Source organism: Polyergus mexicanus, unplaced genomic scaffold (genome assembly GCF_030449975.1).
Source record: "Polyergus mexicanus isolate NDT 795.1 unplaced genomic scaffold, iyPolMexi1.0 SCAF_10, whole genome shotgun sequence".
NCBI classification, from domain to species: Eukaryota; Metazoa; Arthropoda; class Insecta; order Hymenoptera; family Formicidae; genus Polyergus; species Polyergus mexicanus.
The window spans coordinates 9,602,989-9,630,092 of NW_027223330.1; the positions used below are offsets into that span (position 1 = coordinate 9,602,989).

The following is a 27,104-nucleotide window of genomic DNA, read 5'->3' on the forward strand; positions in this document are numbered from 1 at the left end:
CGAGAATTTTGATCTCGCGTATCACGAGAGAGGATTATTACGGGCCTGGTTTAATAGACGTGACTTTTCGTCGCTTTTTTTTTTTTTGTGAATTGGAACCCGCTACATTTTATTTGCCGCTCATCCCTCCCGTAATTCAGCGAAGCATGTCGCCAAGGTGCCCGAGGTGGCCGAGTTTATTCTTTTTCTTTCACGTAAGTAGGCACACGCTCGCACACACGCACGCACACATATACGCGTATACGTATAGGTACCGGCGTACCCGACTGTACTGTTACCTGAATGTGGGATACGAGGTGGGATACTCACGAGTAACTACTGGTTCCATTATCGCGCAGATGCTCTAACGGCCGATTTCTAACGCCGGGCAATATCCCGATTACCAGAACGTTCGTCTCGGACGCAATTGATCCTTAATTTGCGCCACGTGCTCGCGTCATTGCTCGCAATGAATGGAGAGCGATATCGCTTATAATAGTGAAATTATGTTATATTGTACACCTTAGATTTCTGACATCGTGGATGCCGGTAACGGATGTTACCACCAAGACTTTCGGGCGATCGATATAGCTCGTACAGAGTGCTATTACAAGAGAGAAATTTCTCATACATTACATTATATAAAATGGCGATTGATTAATCGCGTTGCGAAAAACGAATCAGATGTTAAGCGTAGAAGTAGGGTGTACGGCGGAGTGTTTCGTGTTACAAGTTACGCATTGTGGGAAATGATACCGTATGCTCTGCATGTGACTCGATAATACTCAGTCGACAGTCTAGAAAGTGGTTAACATTTTGGCCCCGTTTTTACTGACGTGAACCGTGCCGCGACGGTGGAGGCGCAAACCTGTTGAGCTGTTCCTCGGTGTGTGTTGTAGCACGTGTGTCTTTCTCACACGCACGGCCGTTGACTTGCGATAATCCCAGAGTGTGTGTTCCCTCCGTATCTCGGTTAATTTTACATATCTCTGTTTCTTCTAAGGATCTAAGGAGTGCTTTTCCCAGGCAGGAGGCTGCTAGAAATGAGTACGGAGCGAACAATCAAATCATCATTTGTTTTCATCTCGATTAACTTGTGTCGTGATTTCTTCGCAATTCGTGCATTGTTAAACAATAAATCGATGTTAACCAATGCAATTTTGCACAATTGTGATTAAGTAATTTTATTATATATGTAAAGATGAATTATACGAATGTGTATGTGTATGTTATTAGGTGTACAACTTTGCTTCCGCTGTTTTTTTTTTTCCCGAAATTCGAGGCTTTATTGTAAAGAACTGGTTATACATTTATGATTCAAAGTATTGTCCACTCCCAATGATCGTGTCAATTCTTTTTGACTTTGACTCGAGTCTTCATTAAGTAATGCCTCCAATTATGCATCTTCGAAAACCTTCTCTCTTCCACCGCTATGCCGGTCTTCGACGTGAAAATCATCGTTCTTGAAGCGTCGAAACCACTCACGACACGTTCTTTCACTAATAGCGGCTTCGCCATAAGTATTTGAGAGCATTCGATGAGCCTCGGCCGCAGATTTCTTCATATTGAAGCAGAAAATTAAAACCTCCCGCAAATGACGAGAATTTGGCTCGTAAACTGACATTTTCAATCGAGAATAACTTTATGACGCGGACACAAATCGACTAATGTTTCTATGGGGTTATGTTGACAGATGCCCAAGTTTATCACACGACGTCTATGATCTATTTATTTCGACCACTACTTACCGCTAAAGCCATCTATAGGAAAACGGCGGAAGCAAAGTTGTACACCTAATACATATACATATACAATATGATTTCTCTCTCTCTCACTTATATATATAATCTCAGATATATCAATTATCTAACATCATTTATATTTTACATCTCATCCATAAGCAATAAATATGGAATAAATATTCATTTAATAAGATATACGCGCTCGTTTTCTTTTAATAAGATTCGCGGAAACTTTGATTTTATCATTATAAATTTTTTCTTACGGTCAAATTATTTTATAAATTGCAAGTAAAATAGAAAATAATAGATAAATGTCTGTCCAATGATGATTTCGCAGCCGCTTTAAAAGTTACTGGCGCGCGACTCCGGTGACTTGCGTAATTGCAAATGCGAGAGATCAGCGTCAGAGGAAAGGAGAGATTTTGACTTCTGTAGACGTTTACATAACGGCACGAGATGGAATGTCAACCGGTGCTACCGCGATTGCCTTTACGTACATGTGTGTCGTACGTACGTTCGTAACGGAAACGTTCGCGCGAAATCGCAGCATCGCGAAATCATGAAAAACGAAGGGAAAGATGATGATTTTGCGCAGAAACGCAAGTATCGGCGACAGCTGGTACGACATCGATAAATTATAGATTCGGACTGCGCAGGCTAGGATTCGTAATTTACAAAGTTTTCTCTGAAATGTAAATGTCAGTTAAATCTGAGTTAAGTTAAAATAATAGTAATCTTTGGGTAATAACGGGCTTTCGGTGTGAAAAATATGAGCCGTAATAACCGCTCTTACGGAATTATTTCAAAGAATTGTCGTTTTTGTCACAAGTGGAAACCGACACCGATTGGTCAGACAGTACGAAAAGTTGTCGCGCTGTTCTACTTTTGAGGGACGGCAAGTCATTAGCGTGAATTTATTGCATGAATTGGCGATATCGAATCGATGTCTGGAACACGGATTCTGGATTCTGGATCGGTTCACTGTGTTACTATAACGGACACGTGTTTTCGCGTGAAGCAAACGCTAAATGTACGTGTGTACGATCGACGTACGGAATACAAATTATACTTCAGCTTCGTCGAGAGATCCAGGTGCATAACGATTCAATTATACAACTATCTAGAATGAATTTAAAAATAATTTATAATGTATTATGTATTTATTTTTTTCTCCCTAAAGTAATTCATCATTTTGTGCGTTTATCTCTTAAATTATTTTAATACAAATATATTGGCGTCAGCTTTTCTTCTGTTGTTTCTTTCTGTAAGCTTCAAAAAGCATCGATAAATACATATTCACAAAGTACAATGTGTAGGAAAAAGAGATGAATACTACATTTGACTACTGATATATTTTTAAAAATTTAGAAATTTGCCTCAGGGAATTAATTTTATTTTGTATTTGTACGTGCAAAATTTTGAAGGCGCCAATTGTAATAATTTCTCACCCTTAATTATCCTGGACAAAAAAGTCGATCAGTTCCAATGAGTTCTATAAATAATCAGAGATTATTTTTCTACTTTTTTAACATCAGAAAATCGCGAGATTACAAATCATTGAAATATAACGCAAGTGACCAGAAACTGAATCGTCAGTTTTCGAGCATGATATTTAAGCACGAAAGGAAAGTGCGCGAGTCTATAATAAAAAGTCCATATATAATACAATCTTTACATTTACTCGTCCGCACTAATGTAATGAAATATTACACTTTTTTTCACCACGACGATGTAAACAATGTACAAAGTAACGATAATTACGTGTAATTATATAATATAAGACATTCTCTTAAAAGCAGGAACAAGAAGCAGTACTGGCACCGTTGCTAATCGCGACAATATGAACCGTACGCGGAAATCTCTGTTAAAAGGCTTCGTTTTATCTTCCGCGAAGAATTAGCGCGAATGATTACTTGTCGACGCTGATAAATTTTCGATTCGCGATGATGCAATGTCGCTTCAAGGATATAAACGCCCGAAGAGTCAGGTGTCATTTATCATAGTGTTCTTCAGCGACGCTTTTCAATCCGCGACGATAGCGCGATTGTATAATACTGCGAGGAAAGATTTTGAGAAACAGTATCGCACTTGCCGGCGCAAAAATTCTTGAGAGAGAAGCGAACAAACGACGGAAGTAACGCGGTCCGTGACTCTGCGAGATCATCCGCTTCCACGCGTCGCATCCGCGACTTGGGAGCGCGGGTTGCACCATCAACCGTTGATAATACGTAAATTTCCATCCGTCTAAATTTTCGACAAATCCGACGTAATCCGATGTAAAATTCACTATTTGTCACGCAACGATTTTGCCGACGCTGATAAGGTACACGAGGAGGGAAAATACACACGCGCGCGTCATCGTTACAAGTAAAAGTTATCCGCTTGCGGGGAGATGGTCGGTCCATAATGGACAATGCTAACGATTTGCATCACGCGATACACAGCTCCCAAACAGGAAGGCAGAAACAGAATGCGCACGTGGGCAGGTGAGATGCCGGGTAACATAACGCGGGACACGCCCGCGTGCGCGTGTTTTCGCTATTACGAACGTCCGGCCGATATTCTCCTTTGTGTACAATAACGTGACTCCGATTTCAGCTACTCGCGGCTAAATTATTGACAATTCGCGCCATTAGCCGAATGTTACGCAAGGATGGATTTATGCAACTATCTGTGCTCGAGTGTCGCCTGCTCAGGGCTTTCCTAAATCGATATAACATTCGAGCAACGCGATCATGGTTAATTCTCTGCGACAGCTTGTGTACGTGTACAAAGTAATACGAAGTAAATTTTAACTCAGCTTTACTGCGCTAACGTAAAGTAGGTTTATGAGAGTTTTAGCATCGATGTATTAATTTTTTTCTTTACATATTTCAGTAGCTTTCATTTAATTTCTCGCAAGGCTGCTATAAAAATGAATGTACAATAAAATATATATGTGGATGATGAGCACATTCGAACGTCTTCCTACGAGCCGAGTGAACTCATGTGCGGGGGAAAAAAAAAAGAAAAAAAAACTTGACTGAAACTAAAGGCAAGAAGCGATGCGAGAACGCGAGAAAGAGAGAAATGTTGAAATTAACCTCGAATGAATTTTTCTCGAAAAGTTCGCAATTATCCGCATCATTTAACGTCCTAATTCGCTCACCATCGTAATGATCTCCTCGGCACGCCGAGGTTGAACGAACAGTTATGTCATCGGAAACGCAGGTCGAGGGACTAATTGGTCTTGCGCGCTGTGCATTCGGACGTGTATGCGCGTGTGTTTTAATTAGTCGTCTGTACGTGAATGAGTGCAGTGATATTACGGTTATTTCGCTCGCGATGGCACGTGCCGAGACGCTTTCTCGACGATTGTACAAAGTTCGTTTGTAGCTTGTCTGTAAATACATTTGCGGTATGTGAACACGTATTAAAATATTAAAATATAAGGTATAACGGATGAAACGGTTTACAATAAATAATAAAAATAAGATGATTTATGTGTAGTTTAGATAAAATTATGAGATTTATCGCGCTACTCGCTCTTACTATCGCTTCATTATTTGCTCGATGACACGCTTCATTCGCGATCGCCGTGATTTAATTTCGATAATCAAGTTAATAAGCCGGCGGCTACAAGAAGAAGTTAATAAACTCAGCAGGATGCGGCAAATAATTTGTAACGTCGCCGAGGCGACGATACGTTCGCAACCGGATGCGAATGTGCGCGCGATCACGCCTGTTACCGATCCGTGGCGCGAGTTAAATCTTGCGGAGAGTTCGACTTTGTTTTGCTATTCCGCATTCCGTGCAGATTGCACAATTTTACCTTTTTTCAAGATCCTGGCGAGAGATCCTGGCTCATATCTTTCTCTCTTTCATTTTTCTTTCCGCGCTTTTAATTATGATGGTCGCGAAGGTTGATGCTTATCCGCGTTGCGTCCTTAAGCGGAAGAATAAATTACGCGAGAAGGATTTTCGAAAATATACAGAACACGGGCACGAAGATCCGTACCGTTAAGATTAGCCGGAGAAATGTTCCGTAAGCGTCTGATTAATGCAAAACATTGAAATTATTTTCATCCGCGTCTCTGCAGCGGGTGCAATTGACGAATGGAAGGACACGAATTACGATTACAAAGTTGCCTTACGAGCTACTCGAGATGGCGAGGGTATTTATTACCGCCTTACTTTCGTATTATGTAAAAATACCATTAGCTACACTAGTTGCTGCGATGAGCGATGTTAATAACTACGGATTTTAATCAACGATGCACAAAGCGGAAAGATTCATTTCAGATTTGTCAAGACGTATATCATTAAAGTTTCTTCGCTGAGATAGTAAAGATAGTGAATAGGGGGCTTGTCGCGCGGGACATGTCTCTTCGCGCTTAATAATAGAAACGTCCTCGTTGCTGTCAACCATTTCAGAAAGGAGGAAAAGCTTCTACGATACATCCGGCATCGCGCATCGGAAAGTAATCCTACGGCAATAATCGGCGCTTCGTATACGTTGATTACGACACAACGGAGGAAAAAAACGCAACATAATCAGCGAACGTGCAGAAATTGAATACGTATGTTAATGAAAGACTGATGAGTGGAAGCGAAAATCACGTTGCAACGGTAAACGACCATGTTGTCCCGCAACGAAGGACACTTGGGCTGTTGTCTCGATTATGTCTTCGCCGCGCGAGAAGAAGCGTCGCGAGATCTCGTCGCCGAGAGGACGATTGCCACAATAATGCCACGAGCAACGGTATTACGCATATACGGATGCGATCACGCGGATAATAGTATTGTAGATGCCGGATCGCGATCAATCGACGACTTTGAAGAATGTGCAATTTTTTTTCCAGCAACATTTGAGCTTTCCAGCGCGCGTAACTATCGCCGACTCCGGAATGTCGACTTGACGGACGAGCTGCGACAGTTTGACGCTTTCCGTCTTTCTTTCGGAATGTCTCTAATAAACGCTAAATCTCACCCTCTCTCAACGCTCCGCGTTAAAATAATATATTCCAACCTGCCGCAATAGAGCGATAAGCACGTAGTGTTCAATGATACAAGATGGATATTAAATATCGGAGATATAAATATTTAATATAATTTTCTCTCAAATATTCGTCAAACGTCAAAGCAATATCTGAAATCTTTCGGCGAGTCGATCGAATCGCAAAGAGATCTTTGCGATTTAGAGTGGTTCGTTGGTGGCTCTATCAGCGATATTTGCAGGAGAATAAAAAATCGTCGAGCCCTTGGAAATCTCACGGAGATTGGAACTTTAGAAAATTGGCTCCAGCTCGTGGCTGATAACAATGCGAAGCTCATTCTAAATTCACGCGCATTATTATATGACGATGAAGAGAGAAGGGAACTCTCTTTTCTCGAGACCAGAAGACCTTGGCTGGGACATAAATATAGAAATTGCTGTCGATTCAAACGCACTTTGCGAACCTGCTGCCTTGACTAACGGAAAATCTCCTCGTTGTGCTTCATTTACATTTTTCAGCCTTGTGCGTGTAACGTTCGCATGTGCGAGCTGTAATGCGTTGTGTCATGCTTGAATTGAGAGAAGCTATTCTGTTTATTGGCGGAAAGATATTAATTTCGATTCTCGTACGGAGAAACACTCAAGTAATAAAATCGTAATAGCGTCATACTATCTGGAATTTGTAACGTGTAATTTTTAAAAATCACGGAGAAAGAGAGATAATTGGCCAATTTAATCGATCGTGTAAAAGTGATGATGACTTTAATGTCATAATACTTTCAAGGTTGTGGTAAATTAAAATTCACGATGAAATTGATGAATCGTCCATTTTCGAGGTCGCAGCATATATTTTCAAGCAAAACACGTAAGCAGGTCTGTGGTTTACTAGGCTTTTACGAAAACTAGTTTTGCGCGTGTCGATCGATTAATTTTATCTAACATCTTTGAAGAAGTGATTACATTTAAATAAAAATATATATATATATAAAATAACGTTTGTTATATATAATATAATAATATATTAATTAGATACATTGGTACAGAATTATGCGAAGAGGATGTAGAGAGATATGTACCGTTGACGTACTATGGAAGTGCCAGGAAATAAAATTATTAATAGTAATGTCACGTAATCTACGTAGTCCGTTAGCAAGTTGCTCAGCACAGTTACATAAGATTATGCAAAAATGTAGGTCGGATCAAATTAAACCAATGCAAACGCTGATCGAACGATATCCTAATGTACTATATCAATTCGCTTACGTCGATGTCCTGAGCTCAAACGCCAGGCACGTATTCGCGATCCGTTAAGACCGATTTATCATTAAAGCATTCCGTAATAATGGAACGTTCTAATCTCGAATATGAATACTATTCCGTGATAAAGTCCATACGTGGCACGATCTAAATTTATGACGTAAATATTATAACGTAATATTTATGACGTATCTTTTTTGCAGCGTTCGAATTATCGTCGAGCGGTTATCGGATTATGTGTGATTTATAATTTATTATATATATATTTCCAATATAGCTCGAAAGAGAGAGAGAGAGAGGGAGAGAGAAATTTTTAAATAAAAATATATACATGTTGTGCTAATTAAGTAAAATTAGATATAGTTAGTTCGACCCGTTAATTGAATTGCGGATAATTACGCCGATCGTTTCACTATTAAAAGGAAAGAGTTTTATCGAGCCTCGTTGAAGTGAAAATAGCTTCTCGAAGGAAAAAAGAAAGAGATACCCGCCGCGGGTTTTTCTCACGGCATCCTTGCGCGGATGGGCTCGTGAAATTAGGTCCCGAGCCGAAGTCTCGATACTCGAGGGAATGCAAACTTTCATCGCCCGGAGCTCTCGGACGGTTGCGGAGAATTATGCCCGCCACATGTGTTGTCCACTTTCGTGAATCCGAGACCCACCTTGACACATTTCTTCGTCGATATATCTTACATTTCGTCGAAGAATCGAGCGGCCACTTCGATATATCTCGCGCGACTTCCTCATAAAACGGCGCACGAGCCATACAAAAAACGAATGCGCGATCGTTACGTTGACTGGCAATGTCTCGTACAGTTACGAGCGCTTCCGTGCTTCTCTTATTGCTGCTAAATTACGCGATTTGAAATTGTAACGACCGAAGAAAGAATTAAGCGATTACGTCTCTCACATCACGTGGACTAACGTGTGAAGGCATGCTCGCGCTGCAATTTTTCTTTCTCGCAAGACGGTTAATCTCGCAGGAAGCGACAAAAATAATCGCGATAAGATTGACGAATTGTTTTACTCTTACTTTGTCAAGCGTGATATCGACAATAGATTTGACAAATAAAATATATGCCAGGTGATGAGTTGTCTCATTCTCTCTTTATATATTTTCTGGTGCCCTCGTGTTGGAAAAGTATTGTATTACTCTGCCTTCTATTTCTCATCTAGGAGCTTTTCTTAGCAAGTTTTGCAAATGATCTAGTCATCTCACAACATTGCGCGAAGGCAGGAATAATTTGTATATGTAATAAATCATAACTTTGTAACTGACTGACCGGTATTAGGCGGCAAGAACGCCCGATGTTGATCTGCTTTAAACCGTGGATTTTCTGGCGGATTCCTTAAGTCAAAAAGCATCTATAGTTTATATTATATACAATAAAATACTGCCGATGGATTTTTAAAAATTAAGCTACAGAAGACGATGAAATCATATTCTTCATTAATTTCGAGTAGACAATTTTGATAAGATTTTAATTTGAAACTTTGTTACGCAAAGATTATTTTTTGAAAATTGGAAAGTTGCAACGAATAATGATCTTGCTGTTTTTATTTAAGAAAAAATCAAATAAAAAATGATCAAAAAATTCGCGATTCAAGTGAGATCTATTTTGTGGGAGGCTATGCATATCGACTTCTATATAAAGCATCTCATTACGTCATTTGTAAATAAAATCGGTGTGGAAGGAATTCATCCCTTACACGGTGTTGTCGACGATTGCGCAAAACAATTCCGAATGCTGAAAGGCTCTTATACGTGCTAGCATCGCGATGGGGACAACGTCCGTTTCTCCATCAAACGGAGAAAGTCCGACACACACGACGGTAAATCTTTTAGGAGGATAAATGGAAATCTAGAAAAGTTTAGACAAAATATTCCGCACGAATGTCATGTATATTGTGAAATTTACTGGATTCCAAGATTGTACAAGAGCAAGTTAAATTTTCAATAAAATAAAAAGAGCATTTATTGTCAAATGAAAAAATAGATAATTTCGATAGAAATTCTGAATGTCAAACAAAACTTATGATTTAGATATATATTCAGGAGAAACGAAATCCGGTCTCTCTTTCCTTTTGATTATGTTCTCAGTTTTTTTCTCAAGAATGATGAAAAAGGCAGGAAAATTCAGGACCGCTCTTAGCACTCGTGACAACTTTCCAATGAGATACTTCATTATCATTTTGTCGTTCACTTTCCCTTCGCGTGAAATTTACAATTAGCGTGGCGATATTTATTTTGAATATATTGAATATAGAAGTGGAATTATGGAAAATATGGAATTTCAGAGATTGCAAGAGAGAATCAAGAGGAAAATTTTTATTCATTTGTTATTCGACGATAATTGATGATTTGCGCCTAGTCATAAAATTTACTGTACATTGAACGCTTGCCAAGTGATTTGGTCGACGGAAAATTATTTACAAACGAGCGTTCGTTCTCTTCATCACCCATATTGCGCCATATATCTTATTGCTGTCTATTTGCTTGAAACCCCACGTCGTATTTTCCTGCGAGAAATTTTCTCGTAAAAGGCGTCAGTTATCGCGAGAAAATTTCCTGATATAAAAAAAGGCGCGGAAAAGAAACTATATCGAGAAAAAAATGTTAATCCTTCGAATGTCGTAAATGATGATAAAATAGCAATATTAAGAGATAGAAAAATAAATATAGTGAGAGATATTTGTCATTAAGATATTGATAAAATTTATTTATAATTTCAACGAGAAAAAAATTCGCAATCTTTTCTACCTATTAAATCCTCAAAATCCTCTCGAAGTTCGCGAGGCGGATTTATTACGCGGGATCATGTTCCATATTGAAGAGCACCGCGAACGACTCTCGGAATTAGAATCGAGAGACTCGTTAGAAGAGATCCTTGGTAACGACGTCTCTCGATCTCTCCTGTTTCATAGGAGTGAATGTGAGAGTCGTTGGTAGAACTAATATCTGCAAGGCCAACCACCGCCGATAAAAATACTTAGGATAACGCACCCTGTTCGTTCGATCTCAATCTCGAACGTCCCGGGCTCGCTCGTGTTGGTTAATCCTATGGGCCAAAATTCCCGAACACGTCTACGACACCCGTATGCATCATCGACGAAAATATTTTAAAAGCTGATTTCATCCAAATATACTTAATAAAGTTGTGTTCGTCCGATCGCTTATAGAATCGGAATGGAATCCAAAAACGAGATTTGCTTCTAATATTGATGTATTAAATCTTATTTTCACTTTTTATTTTTACGGCTTACAAACATGCGATACACGTGCATTTATGCCGATAGGTAACAATCGGAAAAACACAGATTACGAAATGCTGCATGGTAACGACGTTTTCCGATGACACAGTCAAAGAAACGTAGGTGGGTCTCGCCTGGATCGCTGATACTGGATCGGCAGTATCGAAGTAGCGCGGATACTTGTATAAGGTGCACAACACTGAGCACCATAAGCCGCGCAAACCGTTAGGCGGTTTACAACTTATAAAGCATAAGTAATGTTTTTTTAATGTGTTTCCGTAAATTTGTGCAAGCACCGATAATCTCTTATGGTTAATTAAAATTATTATTGATAACATATGCAATACAAATTATTTGAATCATTGAATTCGTATTTTTACATATTTTTACATAATGAATGTTGTTTTATAATAATGCAAATCTTTTACACACACAAGACAATCATAACTTTTCTTTCTTTGGAATCTTTTTATATATCTATACGCATATATCTTTATAAATAAATGGCAAATTTTATTTCATACGTTTCATTCATTCATTCATCCAACGCCGAAGATCAGCTTTTTAATTTTGCATTCGTTACTCGGTGCACATTTTTAATTGCACGGAAAGAGAACTGGTTACGCATCGGCTCGTTTCTGCCGAGCCTAGCGTTACACAAGTGTATACGGGTAGATGTCCTGTTAATGGAAAACGCCGCATTATCTCGAGGTGAACGCGGAAGAACAGGTGTTACAAAAGAAATTATCACGTGCACGCGTGCCGTTTCCGTGTTACGAGTAGAGTAAATTCACTGTCTGGCTGTCGTTGATCGTTAGTTATACGTCAACGGTGTAATGAATAAATTAAGATGTTGAACGTGATGCAACGTTATTTTGCGATAAGTATAATTATTTATTGCTTTAATAAAACGATCATTCGATGAACATTTTATAAAATCATACTTTATATTATTTTATACCGCTATTTTCTTATAAATATACGACCGTACTCTATTGGACCAAAACTCACCCTCGGATCGTGTCTGAACCGTAATAGTCAGCAGAAGCGTCACTAGCAGAAGTAATTTCGTAAACCAAAGCCTCCACATGTCGTCGCCCATCTGTTCGGAGTCCCTCGAAGCGACAGCACTTTGAACTAGTTCAAAGTTAGAGAAAAAATACGCGCACTCTCACGTGAACCAATCCCGCGAGTATCGGTGCTAACTTGTCCGTTACATGGGCACCAAAAGCAACAGTTTCGGCGAGCACCTCGCGATCACCTTTCGCGATCTTCGACGTAGCGCGATCCTCGAAAAAAAAATATTAAAAGCCGTCGAAAAGCGTAAAAAAATGAATAAAAAAAAAAAGAGAAATGAGAGAAACGCGGCCGATCGTGATTGACAACTCCGCGTGCTATTGATCCGTTGAACGATAGGGTGAAAATTACACCTGGTTATCGAATGGGAAGAAGTTTACGAGAGCTCCGCGCGACGGAACAACCGATCGATTGACCTTTCTCCGGGTGCGTAACTTTGTCTGTGTCCCGGTGAGGACTGAAGGGGAACCAAGGCCCGCCGCCGGGTGTTGGGGAACCGGAGAAAGGTGTATCAAGAGAGAGAAGCCAGAGGCGAAGCGGATAGGACCCCTCTTCGCCATTCTCTCCCTACCCTTTCGACTCCTTTTCCCCGCTTCTTCTTCCTCTTCTTCTTCTTCTTCTTCTTCGTCTTCTGGACGCTCTCGGTCGACCACGGCACCGGGACATGTGGCCCATCGGAGAGCTTCCTCGATCGACTCTTTGGCCAGCCCGGGTCTGGTTTGTGTCATCCATTTGTGGTAAAACTTGGCGGACTCATTCTCTAATCCTTCTAATTCACATTGCCGTAAAATGACAGAGTATAACAATATTGTAAAAGCAATATCGTCAAAAATATGATATATAGAAACATCTAGCGTATACTTACATTTTAGAAATTACAAAAAAAAAAAACATTAACTCCGCTGGTAGGTCAAGGTAGGTCCGGTATATTTCTCTTGGCCTTGTACGGTTCGTGCTACCGATCGATTTGCCGGTGTATCCGTTAACTGTCGCAGCTGCATCGGGTAGATGTAGCGCGCACTGTTACGAAAAACCTCAGGTTGACGGACGATATAAAACCAGTGCGAAAAGCCTAATAGCAATCTTCTTCTTACGAGAATGCCCTCAATCAAATGACGAAAATTTATGAAAATATATATAAAAGAGAATATTATTGATCTAACTATGATTCTTTTGAACCCTCGGTAAATTCAATTCACAAATTTTATCTATCTATAATATCCTCAACAGCCACTCTTTGAATATCTGTATTATGTATATTACCTACGATGCGGGGTGTATCTTACAATTAAACCTTGTATTCTTGCAAAATCATCTCATGGGCACGAACGCGCGCGATCGGTCCTCTCTTCGAAAATCAAATTTACATATTCATGACTAGTGTCCTACTGAAAAATATACGACACTAGGACACTATTCTTATGAATACTCTTGTATCGCCCGGTATGCGGGACACCTGTTATCGTGCCCTTAATGAACTCCGAAGATTGGTGGGATTAAAAGGAGAGGGAGAAGTACTGCTTTTCGAAGCGGCTGCAGTCGAAGATGCGAGGTAGGAGGTTCGCATTATAAGTGTCGACCCGCGAGGACCTACATTCGCCAGCACAGTGAGGGATGCCGCGATCACGGAGGACGCACTCTCCTCTCTTCCTCTCTCTTTCTCTCTCTGGGTCAAGAAGGCCCCGTCTCCTCAAGTATTCGTGTCGGTGCTGGCCGACTGACTTAATAAGTAATTTTCGAATTCCATCGCCGAGATTCTTCCAGAGAAATTATTGTTCGTTCATCTTTCCTCTTCTCGTGCGTTAGAGTATCCGGAAAAAAATCTTTCCTGTAAATAAACACATCGCGTACGTATGGAGAATGAGAAATTAAGATGCGCGATGATATATATATATATATCTGATTTCTTGATCCGCAAGCGGTGATATATATAAAAGACATTGAAAGACAATGAAGAAGGAAAATAATTGTTTTTTTCCGATTACATTTTTTTTTTTAGTTTATTCGATTTTTATTATAAGATGCGATGTAGCAAAGGATGTTATCGATTTATTTTTTACGAAATAGATTTAACTTTGTCTTTGTTCCTTTAACATTATTATATTTCTTTTCTATCAGAATGATTATCTTAATAAAATAACGTTTGATTTATATAGAAATTTATGTATCGTACGAAAGAAAGAGATTACGCTGTAAATATTATGAGAAATTAGAAATTATCAATTATCACTCTAACCGATGAAGCGTTTCAATAGATATTAAAAAATAAATAGAAATTTTTTCGTTATTATAAAAACGGAAAGAGAATAATTTACAATTTGTTATATGTAAATGTAATTTGTGGAATGCTTCAAAATTTTTTTGCCGTAACTTGTATATTACTGTATGGCTACGGACTTGTACCAGCTTATCATGAAATTTCCTGTAAAAAACGCGCTATTAAAGTCATTAATAATCGATCCATTGATTCCGATCCATCGACACGCATGTCGATTTTCTTCCTGTTTTCTCACCGGGAAAATATAGAAAACTTTTATTGCATTGCATGTCGGCAACAGCATATGTTATAACACCAATAAAGCCGCGCACCGTGTCCTCATCGAACGCGGAACAATCCAATCAGACAATTACATATAATCGAAGAATCGAAAGGGTCGTTCTTTATGCGACACGGAAAAAAAAGTAGTCGTTGATTAAACATACAGATCGAATGTCGAAATGTAATCGGTTTAGTTGCTTTTACTGGAAATGTAAATTACGCGAGTTTCGCCCAGAGACGTGCACGTTTCATAAAAGTCGCAGGAACTAATAATGATATTAGCTGACATATATGAGCCGCTAAGAACTTCCAATTTTTATGAATATCGAGAAAGTTATCGTCAATATCTCAAAAATAACGAGTTACTTAGCTATGCTGCTAATAAATTTTAGTCGCAGAGACAGCAAAAAATATATTCGATACATTTTTTTACCTATCATTATCGAATATATTAAATAGCCCTTGTCAAGTATACACTTCCTCCGAATTTTTTCATCTTGAATCAATTTTCCCTTTAGAAAAATATTTGCTATTATATTATAAATTATTAAAAATATATTTTTTCTTTTTCATAAGTAATAAAATCTTTCAGTTAATTCCTCGTATAAGTAAATTATATTTTGATAGAATGTCAATTTTTTTGTGAAACTTGTAAATATATATGTTAAACTTTGGAAAGTTACAAAAAATAATATTTTCTTCAATATTTTTTGCTAAAAAAAAAAAAAAAAAAAAAAAAGAATTAAAAATTGGTCGAATAATCTGCAATTCAAAGAAAAAAAGTGCGCTCAATAAAAGATAGCTTTTGTACGTAAAATCTTATCGTTCAACGAAATACATCGACTTCATTCAGAATGCGTCATCAATTATCGAATACCTTGACGTTACCTTGGTGTTCCAAATAGCATCAAGTTCCAAGGATGCCGAGGTGAATCGGATCGCAATTACGGGGCGTTATGATGGTTCCACCGTTAGGCTTGGCTATGCACTATCACGGCTGCGACGTCGACTAATATTATGTTTACTGGCGTAAAACATCTGCCATTACTATCCACCGGCTATCGACTAGCCTTGCATAATCTCAATACGGTTATGTATACTGTTAGTTCGCACAGATGTTCGTTCCTACCCTTGGAGCGCAGATCAGATTGCAGTTTGCGGAGATAGCTAAAGGCAATTTAAGAAAATCTCTCAGGGAAAGCATTCTGATCGCGCGAACATTCTTTCAAGAATTGTTCAAATTCATATTATAAATCCATAAACTTATGATTAATAATATATTCATAAATTTAAAATTAATAAAGTCTATGATCTGTTCAAGATATATGAAAGAGAAAAAGAGGGAGAGAAATAAAACTTTAACTTCTTGAATCTCTTCTCGATTACCACTTCGTGTACAGTTAGACCGATCTTAGGAAAACGATGATGGATTTGTGTGCTCTCCAGTTATTAACCTTATGGTCAAGCGCGATTAGAAGATACGATGAGATTGCATAGCGTACGATTAGCAATTTTAATTCATGCGCTCTCTCACGAGATCACCATATGATATCATAATATCCGACATGGATAGATTCGAGATGGAGAATTGTCTCTCTAACGCAACATAACAGAAATAAATTTTATGAAGATTGCGAGTAACATATTATAATATAATTGCATAATTAATTGCATGACGATGGGCTCGATTGATTAGCGAAAAGAAATAAGGTTTTATATTTTGTTGGAACATAAATGTGTTAATTGAGAATCGATCGCCTTTTATCGTACGAAGATTATGCGGGACACAAGCTAACTTTCACTCTTTACTCACGTGATCGTCGCCCTTCTCTCTTTCCGCCAGAATGATCCGCGGTTGTCCAGTGAATTTTTTTGCGGCTGCAGTTGCCATATCGTCGTAGCTGCGTAACGCACGGGAAGTGTTTGCTAGCTGGACTCCTACAATTTCTCGATGGGAGCATCTACAAAAATAATAGTCGATTATTTTGTAATCAATGTTGCTTGACTTTGACAGATTTTCTATTCTCTTAATACATCTCCTTGCTCTTTGTAAAAGTACACATGGTAATTATCAGTTGCTCTATACGCTTGGCTGAGTTTATATGTACTCAAAATACCATATGACTATATGATACTTTATGACTATACATTCACGAATCCTTCTACTTTCATCCATATGAATACTTCCGGAATAATAAGATTAAAATAGACAGAAACAGAGGACGAGAAAGTAATAATATATACAGAATTTATGTGCAGTGAAAAATTAATTAATTTTCCAATTTTTTTTAACTTTTCTTTCCTAACTTTAACTTTTTCTTTCACAAATTGTCAAACTGTCAAAATTCGCATAATTTGACAGTTGCAAATAACACGAATGAAGCTAGTCGCAGCGCACAAGCGAGACAGCCAATCGGCATCGCGAAAAAGAGGCTTCAACGCTTCGATATATTCGATATATTCGAGGTTTCGTGTCTTTTTTAGAAAGGGACTAGCACAACACAACGCGCGCCATTTTTTCTTTATCATTAAACATTTTTAACAATATATATACACAAAATAACTGTCAAAATATGCGATGACAGCCGCTCGCGAAATAAGCGTAATGACAGAACCAATTAGTATCGCGGGAAAGCGACAACAATAAACCTCGAGACTTTCGAGTATCGACTTTACATGCCTTTTTTAGAAAGGGATATTTTGACATTTTACACACACAAACTCACGTACACATACATAGACATGGTATATCTAGAATCTAGACCGAGCGTTTGCCTTTATTTAAGGAGTGGGGGTAAAGATGCACATAGAAAAGGACATACTCTGTTTCATGCCCCTTGCGTTCTCTTCTCGCTCGCACATAGCATAACGCTCTCTTTCGTCATGCTACGTGCGAGCGAGAGAGAACGCAGGGAGCACGAAACAGAGTATGTCCTTTTCTACGTGCACCTCGGCTCCCACTCCTGTTGCCGACTTGGTAGGAAAGAGATAGAAAACAGTATATCTGTCCTTTTCTGCTATCCGAAGTTAGCCGAAGTACCGAGCTCGCATGTATGTATGTAGTTTTCGCTTGACGCGTTATTCTCCCCACTACAGAAAATGGTTAAACTGTGAGGTTATTAAAGTAGAGAAAGAAATATTTACACAGTGTGTAATGTTTCTGTTCTTTTATCTTGTAAATTTTTAAACTGTTTATTCCAATATGACTTATTTAAACCAATCGGATTATGTGCGCTACGTATGCAACTGTGGTTCATTGAAGCCTATATCAAAAATATATTTTTGTCGACATTGCTTGATGATACGATGCGGCTACTGTGTCTGTCAAGAGGTGTGTCTCTTAAAATCGCTAAACAAATCTGAATAGAAGAATATATATAATTGGATTTTTATTATATAAACATATTTTTCGATAATGTAAAGCTCGAATATTCCCTATAAAAGTTTCTTCATTATTCAGGTCGATTCCCATTATTGCCCAAACTGTATGGAAAATTTACCTTCATCGGAAGTACGTCTTAAAAAGAACAAGTACGTTTGCATATTTTAAATTTTACATTAGAAAGGGTATTATGATAATAATAATATGTTGACAGATGTTCTAATTGCTTTGATTGTCCTTGTTGCTTTCAAACATTATCTACAAGAGCAGGATTAGCTGCAACTGTAAAAGCAACAGCAACAGAAGGAGAAGAAAATAAGGATATTAAAGCTACTCCTAAAAAAGTATATTATTTATTTTGTTCATTGTGTCGATGGAGTTCTCGAGATGCAGGGATACCTGACCAATCTGTGGGTAAGAAGAATTTAATGTAATATATATATATATATATAATTTAAAGAGTTTTATGTGATGTATATTTTGAATAAGTTATTTGAAATGTTTCTAATTTCTACTTATAGCAACTGGAGGATGGCCTGAGCAGGAAAATCCGCATACAACACGCATTAATGCTCTAATTGATTATCATAAGATATTAGCTTCTATAGAGAAACAACAATGCGAAAGGAAGAAATTTCATCCAAAACGTTCTTTTATGCCAGCTGTGAGTTTGATAAAAGCTAATTATACATTTGTTCAAAGATATTTTTTAAACTATTGCTTGTCAATAGCAGACAATGTACAGCTTTACATCCGCATTACTTCGTAAACGTATTGGGCGTCCCTTAAAACCACCAATGCAATCTCAATCGACTGCTCAACCAGTACCATCTGTTGCAACTGAGGAAATAGAAGAATTACCAGGGAATATATTTACAGAATCTTTAGATATAACTAAAGGTAAGAAAAATTGCAATTTTTATAAAATGTCAGCACAAATGCGTAGAAATTTTGGCCCTAAATATATACATGAATTTGTAGTTACAACATTGGAACAAAGATTACAATACCCAGAAGTGCAAGCTGAAAAGATAAATGAGTTGCGTCCTCAGCACAGACAATTTTTAGTCAAAAGGTCACAACGTTGCAGAGTGTGTGAACATAATGTCAGCAAATCAGATCTCTGTCCTCAATCTATAAAGTTCAAGATTTTACTAGCGGCATTGTAAGAATTATATTAAGAGATTATTAGTGTTAGTTATGGAATAATTTTGATTTATATTATATAGCTATGTATACATAACAACCAAAATATTGCATTTTTTTAGTTATCATATTCCAGAAGTAAAGATCGTTACTTGTGAACCACTTCGGTCGGGAAAATCAAGTGAATTGCTTTTAAAATTCTGCAATCCAACACAGCATCAGACTCAAATAACTATATTGCCGTTAGATACTTCATTGTCTACGTCATTTATTAAGGAAAAAGATCTTAAACAGGAGGACACACAGCAAGTAATATCGAATTAAGATTTTATCATACAACATACAGTACATCTTAATAAACAGAGATTTTTTTATAATGATAGGGAAGTGAATCTCCAAATTTATTGCCATCTGCTGTACGGCAGACGCCTGTAACAGAGGATCCTAAGCCAATAAAAATCGTACCAAATGCAGATTTAATATTGCCTCACAGTGCATTGATCCTTCCACCAAGAGATGATGCTGCTGAATATGATGATACCAGCGATAATCATAATTTTCAGGATGATCCAAAGTATGTAAAATATAAAAATAATGTGGGACTATTCTAAATATATGATTTGAATTTTATTATTTACATAACTTTTCTTTTTAGACTCGTAGTATGGCGAAAAGGAAACAAAGCTGTGATTCGTTTACATGTAATTCCGCACGATATTAATGAAAATACTGATGAAAATAGCGAAGAACCAGTTATAGTCGGATTTGTCATGCAACATGGATATGTGAATACTATTGCAGCACTGGAACATAAGTCACCACAAAAAGTGGATGTAAAGGTTAAATTATATCTTAATGTTGGCCAGTTAGTTAACAAAGCATAATTTTTTCATATACGACATATGTCATACATGACACCATATAAATGCTTTATATGCTTTTATCAATAGTCAAATTATCATAATATTAAAGATACCTAAATATTGATACTTTATCGTATTATTTTACTGTATTAAGCTTAATATATATACATATATTTAGTAATACAAAATCTATATATAATAATATTAAATTAATTTTATAGATTATTTTTTGTATAATTTCTGTAATCACATTCTAAGAGAATGCTTTTATTGTAGTGCAATGATAAAGAATATATAATATTCAGGCACTTTTTGAAATTTTAAAAGATATACATATATGTACGCGTGTGTGTATGTATGTATGTATGTATGTATGTATATATGTGTGTGTGTGTGTGTGTGTATAGGAATTAAAGAAAGGCTATGTTTCATAAATGCACTATTTCTCTCTTTAAATGTTTATTGAAAGATAAAAGAGATATAGAAAGCCATAATGACCTAGAGCCTACGTCCGCGGCGACCACCTTTCCTACGTGTAGAATCTGAAGGAATAGGAGTCACATCTTCGATACGTCCAATTTTCATGCTCGAACGGGCTAAAGCACGCAAAGCAGATTGTGCACCAGGACCAGGGGTCTTTGTCTTATTACCTCCCGTAGCTCTTAGTTTGATGTGCAGCGCTGTGATACCTAGCGATTTACACTTTTCTGCAACATCCTGCAAAGTACAAAATTATGTTTCATGATTAAAATTTTAATTAAAAATTATTTCATGATTAAAATCATGCTACACATATTTAAATCTCTCTTTGTAATATTACATGAAACATATAATGTAATTTTACATGTTTATAAATGTTCTCTTTTTTTTCTTAGAGAAGAATGCATATAAACACATATTCTCAATTATCAAAGAATTTGCTTTTCCACAAACATGAACGCTACTTAGATAAGATTTATCATCTAGGTGCTGCCTGAATGTGGATAATATAATATGAAATATTAATTTCTTAACCTAAATAGAATAATTAGATCAAATAAGATACCTGAGCTGCAAGCATAGCTGCATAGGGCGAGGCTTCATCACGATCCGCTTTCACCTTCATACCACCAGTAACTCTGGCGATTGTTTCCCTGCATGAATTGAAAACAATATTTTAAAATTGCTAAATTTGTATTTCTAGCCATAAAGTATAATGAATATGACCTAACACAATACGAACCTGCCCGATAAATCGGTGACATGTACAAATGTATCATTAAAGCTGGCAAAGATGTGGGCCACTCCAAAAACTACCTCTCCTTCACGAAGTTGCGGTCCAAGAGAAACTTGAACCTCTTCCTTTTGTACTTTTCCTCTTTTTGGCGGCATTTCTAAAGAAATTACATGTATTCAATTATTAATCAACTGTTCATTTTGTTTACTACGAAAACATTTGTATAAATAACCGAGATAGATTGTAAGTTTATCATCATGTGCTAAGAAGAAAATATGCTATTAGTCACGAAAATTCATCCGGCTACATCCGAGTGTTTTACCGGATATAAATCAATTTCAAAGATGCAACTTATTTATGAATATTTTTTTAACGAATTGAACTTAATATTTTTGTTAGATAAGTATTTGCTATTAAATATCTGCAAATTATATTTACGTGATCTTATAATTTCCTGTCAAGTAAGGTTAACACAGGAACCATAAAAGAAAGCTTCTAGCATGAACGACACAGTATATACAGTAGCGCAACATGGGTGACTGTTTGTCGGACAAAACGGAGTGCGCATGCGCGAAATAATACAGAATTTAATTACGTTTGATGAAACATCCGATATCCAATCGTAGTATCTGGTAGAAAAGATATTACTAGTTAGAGTCCCTACTAATAAATAAATTCTTCTATTGATATCAATACCGTATAAAAAGGTCTGAAATTCTGAATAAAACACGAAACTTTTTTTTTTTTTTTTACTATGTTGTAACTTGAAATTTCATACCAAGAACGTTTCTTTTCCTTCAGACAGTTATTTTTAAGATATGCAACTTTTCATATTTTTTTTTAAATAAAAAAAGTCATAAAGACGCAGAAAATATTTTTATTGGGTTTTATATTTTATATATAAAATAATAATCATTTTTGCATACATATTTATACAATATATAGAAAAAAATACCTGTTCTCATATATATAGCTTCATACATACATAATTAATCATTAATCGGAATCATCTATAACAATGCAGTGACTGCGAGTTGTTTGTTTTGATTGTGCACTTCTGGAACTCTTAAAAAAGTTATAAAATGTAATTATATTCATTATAAATAGACATAAAATAGATAAATAATTCAATAATATATTACTATAGTATTTATACCAGCATTTTCTCAATTGAAGTGTTTCTTTCGTTAGCTTTTCCTCCACCTCGATTTCCTCTGGATCCTCTGGATCCTCTACCACTTCTAGAACCTCTACCTCTACCTCTCCCTCTAGTCTTAATCATTGAATTTAAATCATCATTGCTATCATCGCTATCAGTTATAACTTCAACATTGCGAGACTGTTTAACATTTTTAAGACTCGATTGTGTTGGATTGCTTAATGCCCTTCGAATCTATCAAAAAAATTTAGTAAATAAAAACATGACACATATGTTATACAATGCAAATAATTATTAATTCTATGTTATTACATTACTCTGCTCCTGTTGTTCTTCTGAAAGTCTTATATCGCGGAAATTTATAATTTCTTTGCGGATATCTTCCGGTTTCTCACTGTTTTGTGTTTTTACATATTCAATAGTTCTTTTCATTTGATCGCTAACAAGTGAAATATAAGACACAATTCAGATATAGGTAGGATATAATTAATTCCGAAAATAAATTATCACTATATAATTACCTTACAATATTTTTAAAAGCATCTGTGTCGCCTCTATCAACATATCGATTTAACGCTTCGTTTAATGCTGTTACAGTTAATACTGTTAATTTATCTTTGTTTTCCTCCATATCAAAATATTTTTTGATTCCTCCTGGTACTGTACTATTCCAATCCTGTCCTATCTATATATATTAAAAAAAATAAAAAAAAATCAATATCAAAATATAAAATAAAATCTGTTCAATACAAAAACTAAAAGCATTTTTTTACATCTGTTTGGAATAATTCTGTAATATCATCCAAATCATCATTTTCATCATTAAAGATACGTTTTACTTTTTCTCCACTTTTTATTTTACGAAATATAATCATCTCCATTGGATTAGCAACTTCATCACAGTATTTTTGTGCCAAACTAAAAAAGTATACATTTTTTTGTTTGAAAATGCAAGTAAAGCAGAAAGATATAATAATATAATATTTTCAAACCTTAATGTATCAAATTGTTCATTGTCATTATTGTAAAATATTCTTAATCGAATTAAAGGTTGACTCGGTTGATTAGGATATCCTAGAATATCGCATTTTTAATATTAAGTAGTAAAAATATATATGATATTCAACAAAGTAATTACCTGTGAGTTGTTCAGTAACTTTAGGTATAAGCTCGTTTTCGATATATTGATCTACATAATGACTTATAGAGTCAGTTAATGAAATACAATCCTGTGCTTTTATGTCATGATCACTAAGAATCATATTATCAAAGATATACGGTCGAACGCTTTTTAATTTTAAACTTTTCATTTTGAAATTAGTCTTATTTACTTTCAAAAGACCCACATGCTTAGGTTTTGATTCACCTTCGCACAAAGAGGTGGCAACAGAGCTTCCTAAAAGTTCAAAAATTAATTTGCAATATTTTATATAATTTCTGAAATATTGCGTTATACAAATATGAGAAAGAAAAATATACAATTTTACCTGGTTGGGAAATATAGTATCCACCTTCTGCGTTAAATTCAGGGTTAATACGGCATTCATGTTCATGACCCCAAATAACTAAATTAAGAAAGTTATGCAATTTACTCTCTGGTATATAAGCATAATCACCATGTTTGACACGATTCTGATGTAAAACAAATATGTTAAATGTTTCTATGTTTTTGGCACGTAACAATTCCACCTGTATTCATATAAAATTATCATCAATATTAGATGATATAATTGGATAAAGAGATATAACATATATTCAAAGTAAACATACCTTCTCATCTCTATATAATCTAGATAATCTCTGGTCATTAATATAACTCAAACCATAAAGTGCAACATGTGTATTACGTTTCTTTAGAATTAATGGGGGTATAACTACACGAGTAAGATCTGTCCATTTCCCAAAATAATTCACAAGTCCAGTTGCTGATAATACATCCATTGAACCAACAGTACCAAAACCTAACAGATTGCAAAATACATCACATATAAATATTCATGCTAAAGATATAATATATGTGTAAATAGAAATTAAACACAAATTATATACTTGGATCATCATGATTTCCATGGATAGTAAATATTGGCATTGAGACATTTAAATTGGGATCTTCATAGTTTACATGTTTTTGCGCGCAGTGTCGAAATACCAATTCTGAATCGCTCAAAAATTCCAGGTTGCATCCTCTATATAAAATATGATATACGTATACGTAAGATCATTTTGTAATACATTTTTAATTCTTCGTCATTATAATTCATTTCAAATACTACTAACCTAGTACCTAAGCAATATTTCCTCAGCAATTCTACACACTTAAGTAACGTAGTTTGCGTTGGTTTAGTATCATGAAATAGATCTCCGCCCAACAAAATAAAATCAACTTCGTTATCTTTGCCATACTTCAATATTTCTTCGAACGTTATGAAACTGTCGTCGGAGTGTCCTCCTTTTAAAAAGCAAATTAATAATATAATATTAATTACAAATTCAGTTTTTATCAAGTTTCCTTAATTGTAATATTATCTTGATGCTGAAAATATTCGTCGTAAAAACAAACCTCTTTTTTTACTGTAATCGAAACCAAGGTGAATATCAGTAGCTACTAAAATATTAATAGTATCTTCCGGATCTACATGCGTACCGGAAGATTCTGCCATCTTTTATACTCGTTATATGAAATGACACCTAAAAATTAATTAGTACTCTAACGATCTTTATCAACCTTTACCTTTTCAGATGACAGTTCGGAATGGCGCGAAATGCGACGGTTGTCAAAAGCAGGGATCTCTATTTGCGATTTAGGGAGTTTTCAACAAGAAACACATATAAACACATTGTCACGGTACGTTCGGAAACGAGCATCGTTCTATCTTTGTTCAACTTTTAGTAAATAACAAAGATAGAACGACATTCGTGTGCACACGGGTGATGTTTCCGAATGCAGCCTCGCATCATTGGCTATCAAATAGAAAATTTTTGCGGGACTTAAAAAATTCTCTATTCGATAGCCAATCGCGTGACATTATATGTAGCAGTGTTTTTTTTTTTACTGGAAAGTTTCCTTGATTGCAATCAAGTTAGTGGTGCCCCTCCGATATATATCGAGTTATCGAGTATCGAGCATCTTCATTCGTTAATTGATAAAGTAAGTAATAATTATATTTTCAACAGGAATAATTGTAGTCTTCGAGGAAAAAAAAAAAAAAAAGGAAAGAATCGTGAACTGTTACATTGGAAATAAGGTAATTGCAATGACAATAACGTTACTTAATCACAACGCTGATTGGTAATACATTTCTTTCTCTTACATATACAAATAGTCGATTTAAGAAATGCGAAAATTCCACGTTATTCTTTAGAAAGTCATGCTCTCCTTGCTTGAACGTAAAGGGAAATAAAAGGGATCCATTTCTTATCCGGTTTCTTTACAAAGTTGAAAAATGTAACAATTTATTATTTTTTTTTTTTTTTTAGGTCGAGGGAAGATTTAAAAGGTTAAACGCGGACAGAGAAAGCGAGCTGGAACGCGGGAATTTGTCGTCCGCGAAGATGACCGAGAACGGCCGAGGAGCGATCGTAACGAACGGGAGTGAGGGAGAGGGGGGAAAGGGGGAAGCGGACAGCGCCATCTGCCGCTCAGTCGGCAGTCGCAGCAGTGAACGTGCGGGAGGTGGTATACGCTCTCGCCATATTTGTTGTTGTCGTCGATGGGGTAGGCTAGCCCAGGAGTTTTCGTTACTCTCTGGCTGGCAGAATCGCGGATAACGGTGCGCGGACGTTGGGCGAAACCGACGCCGCGAAGCCCCGACGCGCGGTGACGTTGACGCGAGTTCCGCGACCGGAATTCGACGACGCGCGCGGATCACGGCACGCGCGAGTGCGCGCGCGGCGATGCCTCGAATGTAACAGAGAGAGAGAAACCATCGATGGGGCACTTGACGGCTCCTCAGCTGTCCTACCTACCTACTCGAACGCGCCGTCGCCGTGTGTGTATATGTTTGTGTTTCGTCGCTCGCTCCACAACAGCGATTACGTATAGTTTGCTCGATGATGTTCATAGTCGCGGTGCTGATAAGAAGCGGGGTGTGAGGCGGTACACCGCCTGGTGACGGACATTCGGACGCATTCGCACCCGGGGGTAGAGGTAAGCGAAAAGGGTTGGAGTCGCGCGCGAGCGCACTCCCGATGTGTGTAAGTGTATACGTATGTTGGTGTACAAAAGAGCGCGCGTGTGCGTCCGCGCGTTTCTATAAATATATTTGTATAGGGAGAGCAGCGCGTTAGCTTCTCGCGGGATGGTAGGCGTAAGAAAGAGAGAGAAGGCGGGTAAGAGGGGGAGACGGAGGGGTTGTACGATGTTGGGGTCGTTGCACGTTCTTGGCGCGGGTCTGTCGACCTGCCAAGGTCCTTGCGGCTCGTCGCTCGTCGCGTCTGTCTGTCTACGGTCTCTCTTTCTCTCTCCCGTTCGAATTATACATGTCGCGTCGTCTTAATCTAGTCCAACGATTTCGCCT

The 27,104-nt window shown here is 37.0% G+C and overlaps 4 protein-coding genes and 1 long non-coding RNA gene across 7 annotated transcripts in view; 1 reads left to right on the forward strand and 4 right to left on the reverse strand.

The window, feature by feature from the left end:
* The window catches only part of LOC138936853 (mucin-2-like), a 56,461-nt gene extending 43,101 nt beyond the window's left edge, over window positions 1-13,360 (reverse strand). Inside the window, exons 1-2 of the mRNA XM_070302612.1 lie at window positions 13,148-13,360; window positions 12,217-13,048 (exon numbers count right to left, since the gene is read on the reverse strand). Of these exons, the coding sequence (XP_070158713.1) occupies window positions 12,217-12,307 (91 nt within the window). The 5' untranslated portion in view covers window positions 12,308-13,048; window positions 13,148-13,360. The remainder of the gene's footprint in view (window positions 1-12,216; window positions 13,049-13,147) is intronic.
* Dctn4-p62 (dynactin subunit 4) overlaps window positions 1-20,486 on the forward strand; it is a 93,317-nt gene extending 72,831 nt beyond the window's left edge. Inside the window, exons 1-9 of one of the 3 annotated variants that reach the window (XM_070302546.1) lie at window positions 17,798-18,152; window positions 18,282-18,352; window positions 18,418-18,617; window positions 18,725-18,867; window positions 18,935-19,103; window positions 19,185-19,368; window positions 19,472-19,658; window positions 19,733-19,923; window positions 20,005-20,486. In XM_070302546.1, the coding sequence (XP_070158647.1) occupies window positions 18,024-18,152; window positions 18,282-18,352; window positions 18,418-18,617; window positions 18,725-18,867; window positions 18,935-19,103; window positions 19,185-19,368; window positions 19,472-19,658; window positions 19,733-19,923; window positions 20,005-20,233 (1,503 nt within the window). In that variant the 5' untranslated portion in view covers window positions 17,798-18,023 and the 3' untranslated portion in view covers window positions 20,234-20,486. Of the gene's footprint in view, window positions 1-17,797; window positions 18,153-18,281; window positions 18,353-18,417; window positions 18,618-18,724; window positions 18,868-18,934; window positions 19,104-19,184; window positions 19,369-19,471; window positions 19,659-19,732; window positions 19,924-20,004 lie in introns of those variants that run through there. The other 2 variants (XM_070302547.1, XM_070302548.1) reach the window with 2 other exon arrangements.
* LOC138936818 (uncharacterized) lies at window positions 13,472-16,779 on the reverse strand. Its single transcript, XR_011447434.1, has 3 exons — window positions 16,635-16,779; window positions 15,710-15,988; window positions 13,472-14,110 (listed from the first exon to the last, which is right to left on the reverse strand). It is a non-coding gene; the product is annotated as an uncharacterized lncRNA (long non-coding RNA).
* A 168-nt stretch (window positions 20,487-20,654) lies between the features above and the next one.
* Rps14 (ribosomal protein S14) lies at window positions 20,655-21,968 on the reverse strand. The gene is made up of 4 exons (XM_070302549.1): window positions 21,867-21,968; window positions 21,435-21,585; window positions 21,258-21,345; window positions 20,655-20,929 (listed from the first exon to the last, which is right to left on the reverse strand). The coding sequence occupies exons 2-4, from the start codon at window positions 21,581-21,583 to the stop codon at window positions 20,711-20,713; spliced, it is 456 nt and encodes a 151-aa protein (XP_070158650.1). The 5' UTR covers window positions 21,584-21,585; window positions 21,867-21,968; the 3' UTR covers window positions 20,655-20,710.
* Window positions 21,969-22,318: 350 nt separating this feature from the next.
* On the reverse strand, window positions 22,319-25,394 carry Mre11 (double strand break repair nuclease mre11). The gene is made up of 12 exons (XM_070302741.1): window positions 25,148-25,394; window positions 24,865-25,036; window positions 24,637-24,773; window positions 24,358-24,548; window positions 24,075-24,276; window positions 23,726-23,983; window positions 23,580-23,661; window positions 23,361-23,505; window positions 23,109-23,272; window positions 22,900-23,026; window positions 22,585-22,821; window positions 22,319-22,493 (listed from the first exon to the last, which is right to left on the reverse strand). Exons 1-12 carry the CDS (start codon window positions 25,245-25,247, stop codon window positions 22,425-22,427), a joined length of 1,884 nt encoding a protein of 627 aa, XP_070158842.1. The 5' UTR covers window positions 25,248-25,394; the 3' UTR covers window positions 22,319-22,424.
* Window positions 25,395-27,104: the final 1,710 nt, after the last annotated feature.